Source organism: Syngnathoides biaculeatus, chromosome 3 (assembly GCF_019802595.1).
Source record: "Syngnathoides biaculeatus isolate LvHL_M chromosome 3, ASM1980259v1, whole genome shotgun sequence".
Classification (NCBI taxonomy): domain Eukaryota; kingdom Metazoa; phylum Chordata; class Actinopteri; order Syngnathiformes; family Syngnathidae; genus Syngnathoides; species Syngnathoides biaculeatus.
The window spans coordinates 37,516,317-37,532,888 of record NC_084642.1 but is presented as its reverse complement, the minus strand read 5'-3'; the positions used below and the strand labels follow the sequence as shown (position 1 = coordinate 37,532,888).

Genomic DNA, 16,572 nt, shown 5'->3' with positions numbered 1-16,572 from the left:
ATGGTCACATTAGCATCATTGTGAATGTACAGTCTGTCCTCTAGAGTAATTTATTTATTTTTTTTTTTGCTTGATTACTGACAAACCTGTCATTCTTGATTTGGAACAGGGATCCATTAATTCCCTGAATTGTTTTAAGTGGCATGATTTCATTTTGCATTGTATTTTGGAGACCTGGAATTCTGGAACCTGACCTCTCCCAGTGGCTGCACACGTTCGGATCATCTGGGTTCAGGGAAGTCACCAGGAAGATGAGGCCAAACAGCCTGACCCACAGTAACGCTTGGTGGGAGACACCACCAGCCGCCATTGTCCTCCTCCCTCTGTCCTTTGAGATATCAAAAGATACAAATCAGGAAAAGGACATTTTGTGGTCCACAAGATACAGATACTAAATACTAATTGGAAGGTAATACACTAGAACAGTTCAAAATGCTTCTGACAGCAGTAATTATGTCATTAATAAGTAAATCATCTAATGCTCAGATGTACAATTCAAGGCATGGGAGCCAATGCCTGCCTCCCGACTAATTTTATGTGGCCTGAGAAATCAAATAATTAGCATAATCTTTCATAATTCTTGGTCAAATCTGTCCAAAAACATACAAATCATCATCAGTAAAAATAATAATAATACTGCGACATTGGCACCATTTTTATTTTAAATGATCAACGCCCTTTTTCTAACGTATCCTGAAGGGAGTGGGAAGGTTTAAAAGAAACACCTCATTAACGTAAATATGGTTTACCGTGCTGTTAATCATCAATTAATCACTGTTTTAGTTGTGATATCTATAGCAGAAGAATATCGACATGCCCTGCGATTGGTTGGCAACCAGTTCAGGGTGTACCCTGCCTCCTGCCTGAATATGGCTAGGATAAGCAGTAGTATAAGCAATACACTTTCTGCCTTCAAATAGAAGACCACTTATTTGTTCTCTCTGTCTTTATATGCCGCTGCCATGGATAGATGAACAAAGATGAACATTATTTGTTGCAAATAAATAATTTGTTGACCAGTTAAGTGAAACTTGATAATTTTCCACAGCACACTAGAAGATCCCTCATGGCACACAAATGTGTCACAGAACAGTGGTTGGGAACTACTGCTTTAGGAGAGTGTTTATAGAAATTTATGAACATTTTTCAAGAAGTGAATTTGTAGGAGAATGTTTTGTGACTTTTTTCCCCTCTTAAGTTCAGTGACTCAGCTCTTAGCCAAAGGAGCTTAACTGGTGGCTGTAAATGATGTTGGAGGAGAAGGCCTGGCTCTCAGTCTCCAGTGTAATTCATCCCAAAGTGTTATTTTGCATTGCAAGTCAAGATTGTGTGGGCTAGTCAAAAGTCTGTCCATATCAAACTCTCTTATCCATGTGTTTATGAACCTTAATTTGGGTGCTAATGTGGAATGGAACAGAAAGAGGCCATCAACAAAACTGCCCAAAATATTAGCCCCTGAGCTCCAGTGAAAGGAACTACCACATACCAGGAGACAGTTTGGACAGTCAAACAGTTTTGAGATTACCCATTCCTGTTCCATTGTGTCTATGCACCAGTGCACAAAATAAGGTCCATAAAGACATGGATGAGACAATTTGGTATAGATGAACCTGCCATCAACCCGATAGAACATATTTGGCTTGATTACAAGTTGACAGTGAGGCAGGTCTTCCTATCCCAACATGTGTGTTACCTCACAAATGTGCTCATTGTAGAATGCGCACAAATTCCAATAGACTCACTCCTAAACCTTGTTGAAAGCCTTAACATAAAAATTTGAGTTCTCATAGCTGCAAAAGGTAGACAAACATCACCATAACCATATGCTTTTTAAAATGGAATTTCATTTATAATCATGTTAGTCAAGGCCACTGAGTGAATGTATTTGGAAATCTAGTATAAGAACAATATTCTGATTAAAATACTTGGATTTATTTTCTGGAGAATGAAAAAAAAATTGCTCTGCTTCAAAGTGTTAGCATGTTATTCAGGGTGGTCCACACACCCAACTAACTGATGACACATCTGCTATGTAAGGTAATTTCAACTGTGTGATGTTTTTCTAATATTCTTCAATGACATTCAAAAGTGCCAGGAAAACTCCATGATTTACAGCCAGTCAGGCATTTTATGACTCACGCCTCCACGTGGTTTGCTCTTTCATTCCCACCTTACGGATGGTGGGGGGCATCAAAAATCTGAATGGTCGTGGAGATGAAAAAAATTGCACAAGCACAAGTGTGTAAAAAAAAAAAACAGAGTATGAAGTCTTTGAAGCATACAGGAGTGAGTGGTTAGTGCTAACAAGGCTTTTTTTTGCCCGCCTGTTAGGTTTATCGCCTAACTTGCTAGAATAATTGCACAAACAACGGACAAGAAGTAGTATTTCTTCTGATCAGGAGGACGTGAGAGACACGCCAGTTACAGTGTCCAAACACGTTCTGAACCAGCCTCTCACGTACTCTTTTTTTTTTTTTATTAGAAAACACACAAGGTCAAAAGGAGGGGTGAGTAGATGAAATGAACAAAGGTACACTTTTTGGTGATGATGTGGCACATTCTTTGGTTATGATGGAGTTGTCCTTGGCCACTTCTAGGAAGATACTGTTGCATCTGTGTGTAGGAGCTCGTCCTGTGAACAAGAATCTTCAAAGCAAGGATGATACATTGGCTTTGTTGCAAGTCCATAATAAATATATTAACGCTAACTCTAACGTTTCCCCATTTATTATGTATTTCCACAAATTCTTACATCGTCTAGCAACTTCTCCTAACGAATAAATTCTCATGAAAACAAATACACGCACATGGTGAATAGAAAATCATCAGCATCGTCACGGTCATTCTTTACCATTAAAGGATACATCTCCGCCACCTGTTCATTCATGGGTGACATAACAGTGTTAATAAGTTTCACAACGAGAGCACGCAGACGAGGAATCCAACAACATCCACATAAGGTCAAAATTGCTGGAAAAACAGCGATTGATACCAAATTTGAGGACAACAGGGCTGTGCATCTCCCAAAGGCATTCATCCAGGTCTCACACACGGCGGTGTCAATACCAGAATGAGCCGTTCAGATAACTGTTTATGCACAGTTACAAACCCCCTCTGTGTCCAATTGCCCAATTCATGTATGTTGTGATATGTGGAGTTGATTCTATCTACGTTTTTGTTGGTTGTACGCCAACAACCCAAGGACTCAAACCCTGCTGCCAAATTGATCACCCAATTTATACTCACTTGGAACATCAGTGGCGTCAATGTATGTTAAACCACTTGTCGTTTCCATACCGCTTCTCTTCCCTCCAAGGGTAAAATTGCATGTACAGTAGATGTTAATTCATAAACAGTCTTACGATGAACAGACAAACAGCAATAATGAAGTTATTGAAGCACAGTAACCTGTTGCATTTTTTTTTTCAATTTATACCTACACATCGTCATCAGATATCTGTATGTGGCAATGAATGCAAATGGAAAATGAATTATCAATCACAAAAATGGTTTTACACATCAAAGCTGATATTTGTTTGCAGTTCCAATAAATTTTATGTACATGTTACATCATTAGAAAACAATGTTTTTTGGTTTTCAAAAGAAGTTAGTGTATACACAGAATCCCCCTTATTTTTTTCTTTTTCATTATCAGGTACCGTTCCTCTCATGAATTTGATTTTCAAAGCCGCTTACCCTCATAAGGGTCGCGGTAGTGCCGGAACCAATCCTAACTGGCATCGGGCACGAGGCAGGGTACACCCAGAACTAACCGCCAGCCAATCGCAGGGTACATCGAGACAGACGACAGTTGCACTCACAATCACACCTAGGGACACTCCAGAGTGTTCAATCAATGTTGCACGCTCCTGGGAGCGCTTGAAGGAAATCTACACAGGCATTGGGGAAACATGCAATTCCATACAGGAGGAGCTGGGACTAAACCCCAGTCCTCAGAACTGTGAGCCCAAAGAACTTATAGCTGCGTTACCGTGACGCCTTTTTTCTACCATGAGAACCCAAATATTATTTTGAAATGCCTGTTGCAATTTTAAACCAATTTTGTACATCTAATTTAGTGTTTATTTTAATTAACTTAAATTCTCCTTTTTTTATGCAGTTACCGAATTTGTTTTCTAGGACCTTGGGTGGTTCCCACAGGTACCACTCGAGCAGAAAAAATAAAATCTAATACCCAACAAAAAAATTGAACTGTTTAGTTGCCATTATGATAGCAGACTCAATCCCCTAAATGCCTCGATCGGGGTGTTTTCTTCACCGGAGTGAGACGGAAGGGTTCTAAATACCATGGCCCCCTTTGTAACCGGACTACAGCAACTTTGGCAGTGGGAATGAGAACAGCTATCTTACAAATAGCCAATAAAACACATTAGTATTAACAATGGTTTCAAAATCAATAACCTTCTTACAATGAGACAAATTGACTTGAGTATTCCACTATTTTTAAAGATGTTGGCATGTTTGGTTGGAAAGAGTTCTATCCATTTTGAAAAGGCATCTATAATGACCAAACCCTTATATTTGTTTTTTTTTCTTCACTTTTAATTCAATCGACACATATGGATAGTTTTTAAACAGATATTGTATTGTAAGGAACCGTCCTCTACATTGGCTCAAATTACCTTGTGGATTATGTCTTTCACATGTCAAACATGTCCTACATTTTTTTTTTAATAAACATTGAAGGCATAAATTGTATAATGTTGATTGTATAGACTCATATCCCTCGTGTTTGAGATATGTGACAAAATCATAGCTCAAAATGTCCACCTATTTATAGGATAGGTTTGTTGTTTGGTCACACATAGATGTCTTTCAACAATGTTGCGCTTATCTTCTTAATGTGTATTTTATCTAAACTTTGTCATTTATCATTTTACACACTGGGGTAATGCATATGCTACGCTCAATGTTGTTGGACTAAAACTGAGGTCATAAAATGACCTTTACAATCTAGTATCTGCATAAAGGATTTGCTATAATCTGACACTAGTTCCTTCTTTATCTCACAGAAAGCTTTTTCTGATTCTTCTGTCCATTTTAACAATTATCTCATTTTGAGGTCTTCCTCATAGATTAATTTGGACAAAGGCACAGTTATTGTTGCATAATTTGTTTGTAGTTTTGGTGCATTAAGTACAACTATTTTTTCTGTCATCTAAAATTGTTCTTCCTGCACTAAGGTTGTGTCCCAAGTTCTTAACTTGTTGTTTACAAATTTGCAGGTTGTTCTTGCTAACCTTGTGTCCCTCCTTGCTAAATGTTTTAACAATGCTATTGTATCACTTTTGCAAGTTTCCTTGTGGGGTGATGGAAGCAAAACACCATCAACATAAAGTAGAATTTGATTGCCACTTGATAGTTAAAATGTGGACATACTGGGAGTCAAACAGTTGAATAAATTGTTGGCCTTTCACAGTACTCTTGAGATAGCCTGGTAGATGTGTATTTTTACCTTCAAATGCAAATGCAACTGCAACTCAATCCACTACTGTAAAAACCTTTGCATCTGGACTTAATTAATTCAGCAATGTGTATCTTTGTCTGGGACACAAGGTACTAGCTCTGTTAACAGCACCATTTACTGCTTGGAGGTCTTGAACCGTTCTCCAACCCCCTGATGGGGGTGCCTTTTTTTTCTCCAAAAATAGGTTTGTTGCAGGGAGAGTCTGGACATTCAATTATTACCCCTCCAGTAACGAAGGACTGAATAACTGGCTTTATGCCGTCTCATGCATCTGGTTGTAATGGATATTGTTTCATCTGTTTTTGGTCTAATTTGTACAGGTTGTGCTCCCTGAATGAGTCCCACATCTGATAGTCCTATCTACCATATGCATTCTGGGACTTCTTTTAAAAATGTTTCCTCTTCCTCTGTTATGGCCCCGTCACACCATGACGTTCTGGCTAGCGTCCTATAGCATTTGAGGAAACGTTGGTAGTCACCCAAGGTCGCCGGGATAGCCCCAGAGTAGCGTTGTTTACACGCCAGTGAACGTCAATGATCGCTGGGAATCGGCGGAGGACGCCGGTCCGGAAAAAAAGTTTTGAACATGCACAAAAGTTCTCACCGAGACCAGCGTTCATCAATGTTTAATTTTAAACGCTGCAGAACGTTCAAGAACATCCGTGGAACGTTTTACTAAGGTTCGCCGAGCGTTGCACGCATTTGTTAGTCAGTCGTAACCCTAGCTTTACTTGGTTGTTACTTAATCGTTTGCTTTGCAGTGAACGACTCACTGGCAACCTGTCAACGCCCACTGAACAATCCTCTAGCACACACAGCGTCTAACCAAAGTGACACAAACGTCGTTTGGTGTCCATTGAGCGTCATTCGAGCGTTTCCCGAACTTCCATGCATCTTCTTTTCCTTTCGGCTTGTCCCGTTAGGGGTCGCCACAGCGTGTCATCTTTTGCCATCTTAGCCTATCTCCTGCATCTTCCTCTCTAACCCCAACTGCCCTCATGTCTTCCCTCACCACATCCATAAACCTTCTCTTTGGTCTTCCTCTCGCCCTTTTGCCTGGGAGCTCCATCCTCAGCATCCTTCTACCAATATACTCACTCTCTCGCCTCTGAACATGTCCAAACCATCGAAGTCTGCTCTCTCGAATCTTGACTCCAAAACATCCAGCTTTGGCTGTCCCTCGAATGAGCTCATTTCTAATCCTATCCAACCTGGTCACTCCGACCGAGAACCTCAACATCTTCATTTCTGCCACCTCCAGTTCAGCTTCCTGTTGTTTCTTCAGTGCCACCGTCTCTAATCCGTACATCATGGCCGGCCTCACCACTGTTTTGTAAACTTTGCCCTTCATCCTAGCAGACACTCTTCTGTCACATAACACACCAGACACCTTTCGCCAGCTGTTCCAACCTGCTTGGACCCGTTTCTTCACTTCCTGACCACACTCTCCATTGCTCTGTATTGTTGACCCCAAGTATTTGAAGTCGTCCACCCTCGCTATCTCTTCTCCCTGTAGCCTCACTCTTCCCCCTCTACTTTTCTCATTCACGCACATATATTCTGTTTTACTTCGGCTAATCTTCATTCCTCTCCTTTCCAGTGCATGTCTCCATCTTTCCAATTGTTCCTCTGCGTGCTCCCTGCTTTCACTGCATATGACAATACCATCTGCGAACATCATGGTCCAAGGGGATTCCAGTCTAACCTCATCTGTCAGCCTATCCATTACCACTGCAAACAGGAAGGGGCTCAGAGCTGATCCCTGATGCAGTCCCACCTCCACCTTAAATTCCTCTGTCACACCTAAGGCACACCTCACCATTGTTCTGCTGCCATCATACATGTCCTGTACTATTTTAACATACTTCTCTGCCACACCAGACTTACGCATGCAGTACCACAGTTCCTCTCTTGGTACTCTGTCATAGGCTTTCTCTAGATCCACAAAGACACAATGTAGCTCCTTCTGACCTTCTCTGTACTTTTCCACGAGCATCCTCAAGGCAAATAATGCATCTGTGGTACTCTTTCTAGGCATGAAACCATACTGTTGCTCGCAGATACTTACTTCTGTCCTGAGTCTAGCCTCCACTACTCTTCCCATAACTTCATTGTGTGGCTCATCAACTTTATTCCTCTATAGTTCCCACAGCTCTGAACATCCCCTTTGTTCTTAAAAATGGGAACTAGAACACTTTTCCTCCATTCTTCAGGCATCTTTTCGCCCGCTAGTATTCTGTTGAATAAGTTGGTCAAAAACTCCACAGCCATCTCTCCAAATTGCTTCCATACCTCTACCGGTATGTCATCAGGACCAACTGCCTTTCCATTTTTCATCCTTTGTAGTGCCTTTCTGACTTCCCCCTTAGTAATCATTTCCACTTCCTGGTCCTTCACTCTTGCCTCTTCAACTCTTCCTTCTCTCTCATTTTCTTCATTCATCAACTTCTCAAAGTATTCTTTCCATCTATTTAGTACACTACCGGCACCAGTCAACACATTTCCATCTCTATCCTTAATCACCCTTACCTGCTGCACATCCTTCCCATCTCTAACCCTCTGTCTGGCCAACCTGTAGAGATCCTTTTCTCCTTCTTTCGTGTCCAACCTGGTGTACATGTCTTCATATGCCTCTTGTTTAGCCTTTGCCACCTCTACCTTTGCCCTACGTCGCATCTCGATGTACTCCTTTCGCCTCTCCTCAGTCCTCTCAGTATCCCACTTCTTCTTCGCTAATCTCTTCCTTGTATGACTCCCTGTATTTTGGGGTTCCACCACCAAGTCTCCTTCTCCCCTTTCCTACCAGATGACACACCAAGTACTCTCCTGCCTGTCTCTCTGATCACCTTGGCTGTCGTCGTCCAGTCTTCCGGGAGCTTCGGTTGTCCATCGAGAGCCTGTCTCACCTCTTTCCGGAAGGCCACACGACATTCTTCCTTTCTCAGCTTCCACCACATGGTTCTCTGCTCTACCTTTGTCTTCTTAATCTTCCTACCCACCACCAGAATCATCCTACATACTACCATCCTATGCTGTCGAGCTACACTCTCCCCTACCACTACTTTACAGTCAGTAACCTCCTTCAGATTACATCGTCTGCACAAAATATAATCTAGCTGCGTGGTTCTACCTCCGCTCTTGTAGGTCACTATATGTTCCTCCCTCTTCTGGAAATAAGTGTTCACTACAGCCATCTCCATCCTTTTTGCAAAGTCCACCACCATCTGCCCTTCAAAGTTCCTTTCCTGGATGCCGTACTTACCCATCACTTCTTCATCGCCCCTGTTTCCTTTACCAATATGTCCATTACAATCTGCACCAATCACAACTCTCTCGCTGTCTGAGATGCTCAGAACTACTTCATCTAGTTCCTTCCAGAATTTCTCTTTCAACTCTAGGTCACATCCTACCTGTGGTGCATAGCCGCTAACCACATTATACATAACACCCTCAATTTCAAATTTTAGTCTCATCACTCGATCTGATACTCTTTTTACCTCCAAGACATTCTTAGCCAGCTCTTCCTTTAAAATAACCCCTACTCCATTTCTCTTCCCATCTACTCCGTGGTAGAATAATTTAAACCCTGCTCCCAAACTTCTAGCCTTACTACCTTTCCACCTGCTCTCTTGGATGCACAGAATATCAACCTTTCTCCTAATCATCATGTCAACCAACTCCTGTGCTTTTCCTGTCATAGTCCCAACATTCAAAGTCCCTACACTCAGTTGTAGGCTCTGTGCATTCCTCTTTTTCTTCTGACGCTGGATCCGGTTTCCTCCTCTTCTTTGTCTTCGACCCACAGTAGCTGAATTTCCACCGACGCCCTGTAGGTTAGCAGTGCCGGGGACGGGCGTTGTTAACCCGGGCCACGACCGATCCGGTATGGGATTCTTTAGATGAACGCTCATATTTGTTTGGCACAGTTTTTACGCCGGATGCCCTTCCTGACGCAACCCTCTGCATTTATCCGGGCTTGGGACCGGCCTACAGATTGCACTGGTTTGTGCCCCCATAGGGCTGCATTCCGAACTTCCATGCATATGGGTATATAAACCGATGCTTTGTAAAAGCAAGGTCCATTTAATATTAAGTTACAGTAGAGAGCTCCTACTATGGAAGATCCAGAAAGCAGCAGTTCGTTTTTGCGGAAAAACTCCACCAGACTATCCTCAACAGCCCGGTCCAGGATCCTGCAATCCTTTCTGTGCTTCTTTTGTCTCTTTGTCGGACCGTCCTCACTGGGGTTTGCAAGGTGTTTAGGGTCGCCAGGGGGTGTCACATGGTGCGTGACTTCGCGGACGTGCTCTTCCTCCTGCTGTTGTTTTTCCTCCAAACACATTGCCCGTGATGAAAGAGGCTTAGCTTTCTTACTAGCAGCGCTAGTTGCTGAAGTCCGCGCCCTAACTTTTCTTCTCGGGGGCATGATGCTCACTGTTCTACCTCACGACAACAGCTGAAGTGACTATGAACTTTCCAACGTTCTAGTGCCGGTTCCACTGTAAAAATTACACGCCAGCAAAACGCTTTTGTCGTTATTCACCCATTCGTCACACACTCAACACACTCGTCTTACGTTGAAAAATCGCTCGTCGCGCCCCAATGACGCGTTTGTGTCACGAACGGGGCTCGAAGGTGGACCCAAATGCACGACTCAAGAGACAAGCAGACAGTGCAGAGGAAACCTTTATTCGGTCCAAGGTCTGGGATCAGGCAGACAGTCCAAACAATCAGAAGTAATAGTACAGCAGGCTTACGGGGGTGGTCAGTGGACAGAAGTCAGGCAAACAGGAGTGCGGGAACGAGGCATCAAGGACGACGATCTGGTGGAGGACAGCGGCGAACAGTGATTCGGGCGAAGTCTGCTGACGTGGAACGTAGGGTGCACCCTCATCGACCTGGGCAGTTTCAGTGAGACGGCGACCGGGTTAATGATCTTGGTAATTGGGAACGGGCCAACGAACCTGGGAGCAAGTTTGCGGGATTCCGTCCGCAGCGGGAGATCTTTGGTGGAGAGCCACACTCGCTGTCCCACCCTGAGTACTGGTGTGACCCTTCTCTTGTGGTCCGCTGCGGACTTGTAGGCGCTACTCATGCGCAGCAGTGTCCTCCGAGCGGCTTCCCAGGTTCCTTTGCAGCGTCATACCACGGCCAGGGCCGACGGGACCACAGAGTCTGCGGCCAGTGGAGGAAACAGAGACGGAGGATAGCCATGCACGACGTGGAGTGGAGCCATACCTGTGGAGGGCAGAGAATTGTGGGCATACTCTACCCACTTGATGTGCTGGCTCCACGTGCTCAGGTCCATGGATGCCAGGCATCGAAGTCAGGTCTCCAACTCCTGATTTATCCTCTCCGTCAGGCCATTAGACTCCAGGTGATGACCTGATGTCAGACTAGCTGAAGCGCCGATGAGGTTACAGAATTCCTTCCAGAAGCGGGCGCTGAATTGCGGACCCCTGTCTGAAATGATGTCCTGGGGTAGCCCGTGGTAACGGACGACCTCCTCTAACACCAGCTGGGCTGTTTGGCCGACGGGATCTTCGAAAGCGGCACGAAGTGGACCATCTGGGAAAAAGTGTCCACTACAGACAGCACCACTGTGCTCCCTTGGGAGGGCGGCAGGCCGGTGACGAAGTCCAGCGCGATGTGTGACCACGGACGAAAGGGGATGGAGAGGGGTCGCAACTCACCAACAGGCCGTAGGCGGGAAGTCTTATTGGCCGCACACACCGGGCAGGCGTTGACAAACTCCCTTACGTCCTTGCTGAGGTTGGGCCACCAGAGCCTTTGTTCGACCACTGAACGCGTTTTTGCCATACCCGGGTGGCAGACCATCTTGTTGGTATGGGCCCAGTTGACGACGTCTCCCCACAGAGATGGAATGACGAAAAGGCGGCCCGACGGACAATCCGCGGGCGGCGGTGTCTCTCCCAGGGCCTCTTCACCCGCGACTCGACCGCCCAGGTAAAGCCGGACACGAAGCACGCCTCTGGCAGGATAAGAGCGGCCTCTGATCCCGTGCACTCCCCCTCACGGATCCGCGAGAGTGCATCCGGCTTGCTGTTCTTGGAGCCTGGGCGGAAGGACAGAGTAAAGTGGAAGCGGGTGAAGAACAGGGCCCACCTGGCCTGGTGGGCGTTCAGCCGCTTCGCGGTCTTTAGATACTCATAGTGCCCAGTGGGGGTGTTGAACGCCGTCTTCCACTCATCTCCTTCCCGAATCCACACCAGATGGTAAGCGCTGCCCAAGTCCAGCTTGGTGAAGATCCGGGCTCCCTGAAGGAGTTCGAATGCTGTAGCGATCAGCGGCAAGGGGTACCGGTTCTTGACTGTGATGTCGTTCAGTCCTCGTTAGTCGACGCAGGGTCGCAGCATTGAGTCCTTCTTCTTGACAAAAAAAAAAAACCCCGCACCGGCTGGTGAGGATGAGGGGGGAATGAGTCCCGCTGCCAGCGAGTCATCGATGTAGTCCCTCATGGCTTGATGCTCTGGTCCTGTTAACGAGAACAGTTTCCCTCTGGGAGGAGAGGTGCCTGGCAGGAGTTCAATCGCACAGTCGTATGACCGATGTGGCGGCAGAGACTTTTCCTTAGATTCAGAGAAGACCTCCCGGAGGTCATGGTAGCAGGAGGGCACTGCGGTCAGCTCCGGGGCGGTACTAGGTTCTGTTAGCCGAACCGGCGTGACTTGAATAACCTTGTTTTCCTGGACAGCGAAACAGCAACTGCGACAGTCCTCTCACCAAGTCTTGATCTGACCCGTGGCCCAATCTATGTCCGGGTTATGTTCTTTGAGCCACGGTCTGCCCAGGATGATGTCGCTACTACGTGCGTTGAAGACATGAAAGCTAAGACGCTCTGAGTGAGCGTCCGGAAAGCTCATACGCAACGTCTTCGTGTGGTCCAGGACCTGCCAGGTGGCCTTTAACAGGCTTAAGGCAAGTTTCACCGCCGCGCCCGTCCTCATTGTTCCGGACCCAGATCGCCAGATCGTTCTGTCACGAACGGGGCTCGAGGGTGGACCCAAATGCACGACTCAAGAGACAAGCAGACAGTGCAGAGGAAACCTTTATTCGGTCCAAGGTCTGGGATTAGGCAGACAGTCCAAACAATCAGAAGTAATAGTACAGCAGGCTTACGAGGGTGGTCAGGCGTGGGTCGGTTCACGGAGAGCAGAAGTCAGGCAAACAGAGTGCAGGAACGAGGCATCAAGGACGACGATCTGGCGGAGGACAAGTTGTCCTCCGGGTCCTATATATGCTGGGAGGCATCAGCTAGGACAAGGTGCAGGTGTGCGCTGACTAATTGGCTAGCCACGCCCAGCCTGGGCAGGAAGCCAGGAGCATGACAGTTTGCTCACGCTAATGTTTTTTAGGGGTATCTTATTTGGTCGCTGTTACACGCTTTTCGTGCGTTAGACACACGTTTTTCGCACGCCACATGTGTCATCCGCGTTTGAGAATGCTGAAAAATAGAACGATTGAAATGTTCAGAGGACGTTGACCAGAACGTCAAGGTGTGACGGAGCCTTTAAGAGGTAAGAGTTGATACCGCGTCACTTTTGATGAAGGTGACGGTCTGCACTAACCTGTACTTTTCAAATTTTTCTCATCTAGTTTCCAATTAGTTACTGTTTCGTCTCTTTTAACGAAACCTTACAACCACTGCGAGTGTGTAAGATAAGCTTACACATTTCACAGAGGCCTGTGAAATGTATCTCCTCATGTGTCATAAATCTTTTTTAATTACTCTGTTGCTGTGCAGGGATGTGTGTGTGTGCTGTTTGTCTATGGGAAGTTTAAGAGCTCAAGGTGACTGCAAATTTATTATAGTTGCATTCTTGAGGGTTTTTGTAACAAGAAGAACTGTGTCCACTCAGAGGACACCCGGCCTTGAGAAGATTAACTGTCTCTGTACAACAACTTTACTTGTCTTGTGAAACCTCTTTCCCCCTCCCTATGTGTGAAACTCAATAAAATGTGTGGTTTTGGGGGGGCTCGGAGAGAGTCTTACGTGCGGGTGTGGAGGATATGTTCTGCTCCTCCAAGCTCTCCCTAAACTGCAGTTTAGTAAAAACTAACTCTGCCTCTGTCTCAATCATTCTATCCCGGTGCTGTGACCTCTTGGTCCACATTGAGCGAGAAGTCCGTGCTTTGGACCTAACATTTTCTCTGGTGCCGAAACCCGGGAACCCAACAGCCTGAAGCCTGGAACGACGCGGGATCAACGAGACCAAGAATCTTGTACCAGTGTCCTCCATTGAAGGATCGGTCGCATCGCTGATCCAGCGCCAGACCGGACTGTCGGGTGACGGGTTCCAACGGACCAGGGCCACGGCACTGAGGTGGGATAAAACTTATTTGGTCTCATAGGATGGTTATATGGTATAACTTAACATCTAAAAATAAAATAGAGCAGTAATAAACCCAGATTTAACAAGTAGTAAAATTACGTTAAAATAGGAGACTAAAAGTGGTGTGTGAGGACCGCTCCGATACTTCCTGCCTTTTAAAACTTGTCTCTAGGTGAGACACAGACAGAATAGGTTTCTGTAAAGAGTAAAATACGTGTAGGTCTCTAGGTGAGACCAAGCAGAATAGGTTTCTGCATACACGAAGTTTCTAGGTGAAACTAATAGAGAGTAAAATACGTGTAAGTCTCTAGGTGAGACTAAGCAGAATAGGTTTCTGCATACACGAAGTTTCTAGGTGAAACTAAAATAGAGTAAACGCTGCAGGACGCTGCACAAGTGAGAGGAGGAGGAGGTTCGTGAGCCCCAACCACACCCGTCAAAATTCAGAATTTTCTAAAATAAATCTCGCCTTAGGAGCAACAAAGGACAAAAAAAAATGGGACAACCAGAGACAAAAGAGGTGACTGAACCTCCTGATGTGAAATTTATGCAGAGACATCATCCGGGTAGTTGTGAGTATTTGAAAAAATGGGTCAATAAATATTATTTCCGGCCCGATCTTAAAGATCCGGAAGAAATTAAGAGATTAAAAGCATGCATAAAAACTCGATGGGAAGAAAAGGTGAGAAAGGGAAAGAAGACAGGGAAAGTTGAGATGGAATTAAGTAAGTTGAAAATTTGGGAAGACCAGTGTGTTAAAAGGCAGAGAAATATAAATGAAAAAGAACAAAAAAAAGAGAGAGACGAGAAAGACAAAGAGGGGGGTTGATTGCCGCCCTTGGCATCAAGCCAGATGAAGAAACAGCCGCGCCACAAAGGAGAGCAGCAACAGGAAACGCACACCAGCAAGCTGTAAGCGCAAAAGGAAGTGAAACCACCCGAGCGGTGAGCCAAAGCCCAGCAGAAGGCGGGGCTGAAGAGGAAGAAGAAGATTGGAGAGAGGCAACAGATCCTGCAGCCCCTGCTTTCTCGCCGATCACCACCAGAGGGGGACGTCGGAGAGCTGATGAGACAAAAGTGAAGATCTACCGCAGCTTATCTGATTGGCAGGAGCAGACCCCAGCAAGGAAACAACGCCACCCAGCGGGGCCAAGTGGAACTACAAGTGGAGCTGCAGAGATGTACCCACTGTATGCTGTTGCCAATCCTCATTATGGGATGGATGGAGATAACGAACCCACCATCCTAGTGCCAAGACCATGGACAGCAACTGAATGTTCTGAAGCCTGTACAGGCCTGGGGGATCCAGAGACAGACCCAGCTTCTTGGTGTTCTAATTTCAGAGAATTAAAAAGCTCTTTTCACCTTAATGGGACTGAAGTGGAGACAGCATTCAAGACAGCGCTGAAACATCGTTGGGGAAGAGTGAGAGGAAATTTTAACCCCCGTGGAGGAAACAATGGACCAATCCTACGCCCAGATGACCCCCTCCTGACTACCAGGATGGATGAAGTACTGGAGCGAGTAATGACATCTTACCAGAAGCCACCAGATTACAGCAAAATCAGACAGTGCCGCCAGAAACCAGAAGAATCAGTCCATGATTTCAAGATCAGACTGGAAGGAATATTCAAAACCAACAGTGGGCTGCCTGAAGATGCTAACGACAATGGTCCCTACCACAGCCAGCTAAGACAATGCCTTATGGACGGTTTCCAACCACACATCAGCGGGTTCATCCAAAAACACTGTGTGACTCACAGAACTTTGAACACCAACCAATTGATGGACTGGGCCAGTCATGCAGAGGAGAACCATAGAAGAAAGAAGGGAATGGACAGCACAACAGCCATGGCAGCGCTGACTGCAGCCATAAGAGGAATGGCGACGTCTATTGAGACACACGAATCCTCTGAGGTGTACGCTATGCAAATAAAAGGAGAAAGAAGAGGTCAAAGAAGAGGTCAAGGTCAACAAAAAGGGGGACCAAGCCTGAAGTGCTACAACTGTGGGAAACCAGGACACCTGACTAGAGAATGCAGGAGTCCCAAGAAGTGTTTCAACTGCCAGAAAGAGGGACACATGGCACGTGAATGCCCCCTCCCGGACAGCCGGAAGGGAGGGAGCAACCGAGGACCATCAAGAGACCCCCCATTGAAATCCACAATATGATCAATGACTATTAGAGGGAGAGGAAGATGAGGGTGATGAGCCCGAAGAACCACCAGACCCGGAGGAAGCATCATCAATCCAAGTTTTCGACCTCTCCATCTTAAATCTGGAAGACCGCTTAAGACCCAAACCATTTCGGTGGCTCAAAGTTGGGCCATTTAAAAAACCAACAAAATTTTTATGTGACACTGGAGCAGACCATTCGGTCCTGATAGATCCAGTTAAGGGAGTAAAAGCTTCCAGAAGACAAATCATAGTGACAGGAGCTGGAGGCCTAGCACAACGCGAACTATGGTCTCACCCGGTGTTGGTAGAGGATGAAGATGGCCAACAAATTGAAACCAAGTTTGTTATGAGCAACACCTGCCCTGTGAATCTAATGGGCAGAGATCTATTGACAGCACTGAGAATAAACCTGATTGCCACGGAAGATGGGATCAAACCAATCAAATCTATGGAACAGATGGACGCCTGTGTCAGCCAAGGAAACGGACCACTGGATGAATTTTATTCACTGGACCTTAACAACGTTGGTCCAACCTCAGTTGTCCGTGACCT

At 45.6% G+C, this 16,572-nt stretch overlaps 1 protein-coding gene across 1 annotated transcript in view; it reads right to left on the bottom strand.

Moving 5' to 3' along the window:
- LOC133498606 (multiple epidermal growth factor-like domains protein 11) overlaps window positions 1–16,572 on the bottom strand; it is a 217,556-nt gene that overhangs the window by 165,418 nt on the left and 35,566 nt on the right. Inside the window, exon 2 of the mRNA XM_061815677.1 lies at window positions 195–328. Within this exon, the coding sequence (XP_061671661.1) occupies window positions 195–328 (134 nt within the window). The remainder of the gene's footprint in view (window positions 1–194; window positions 329–16,572) is intronic.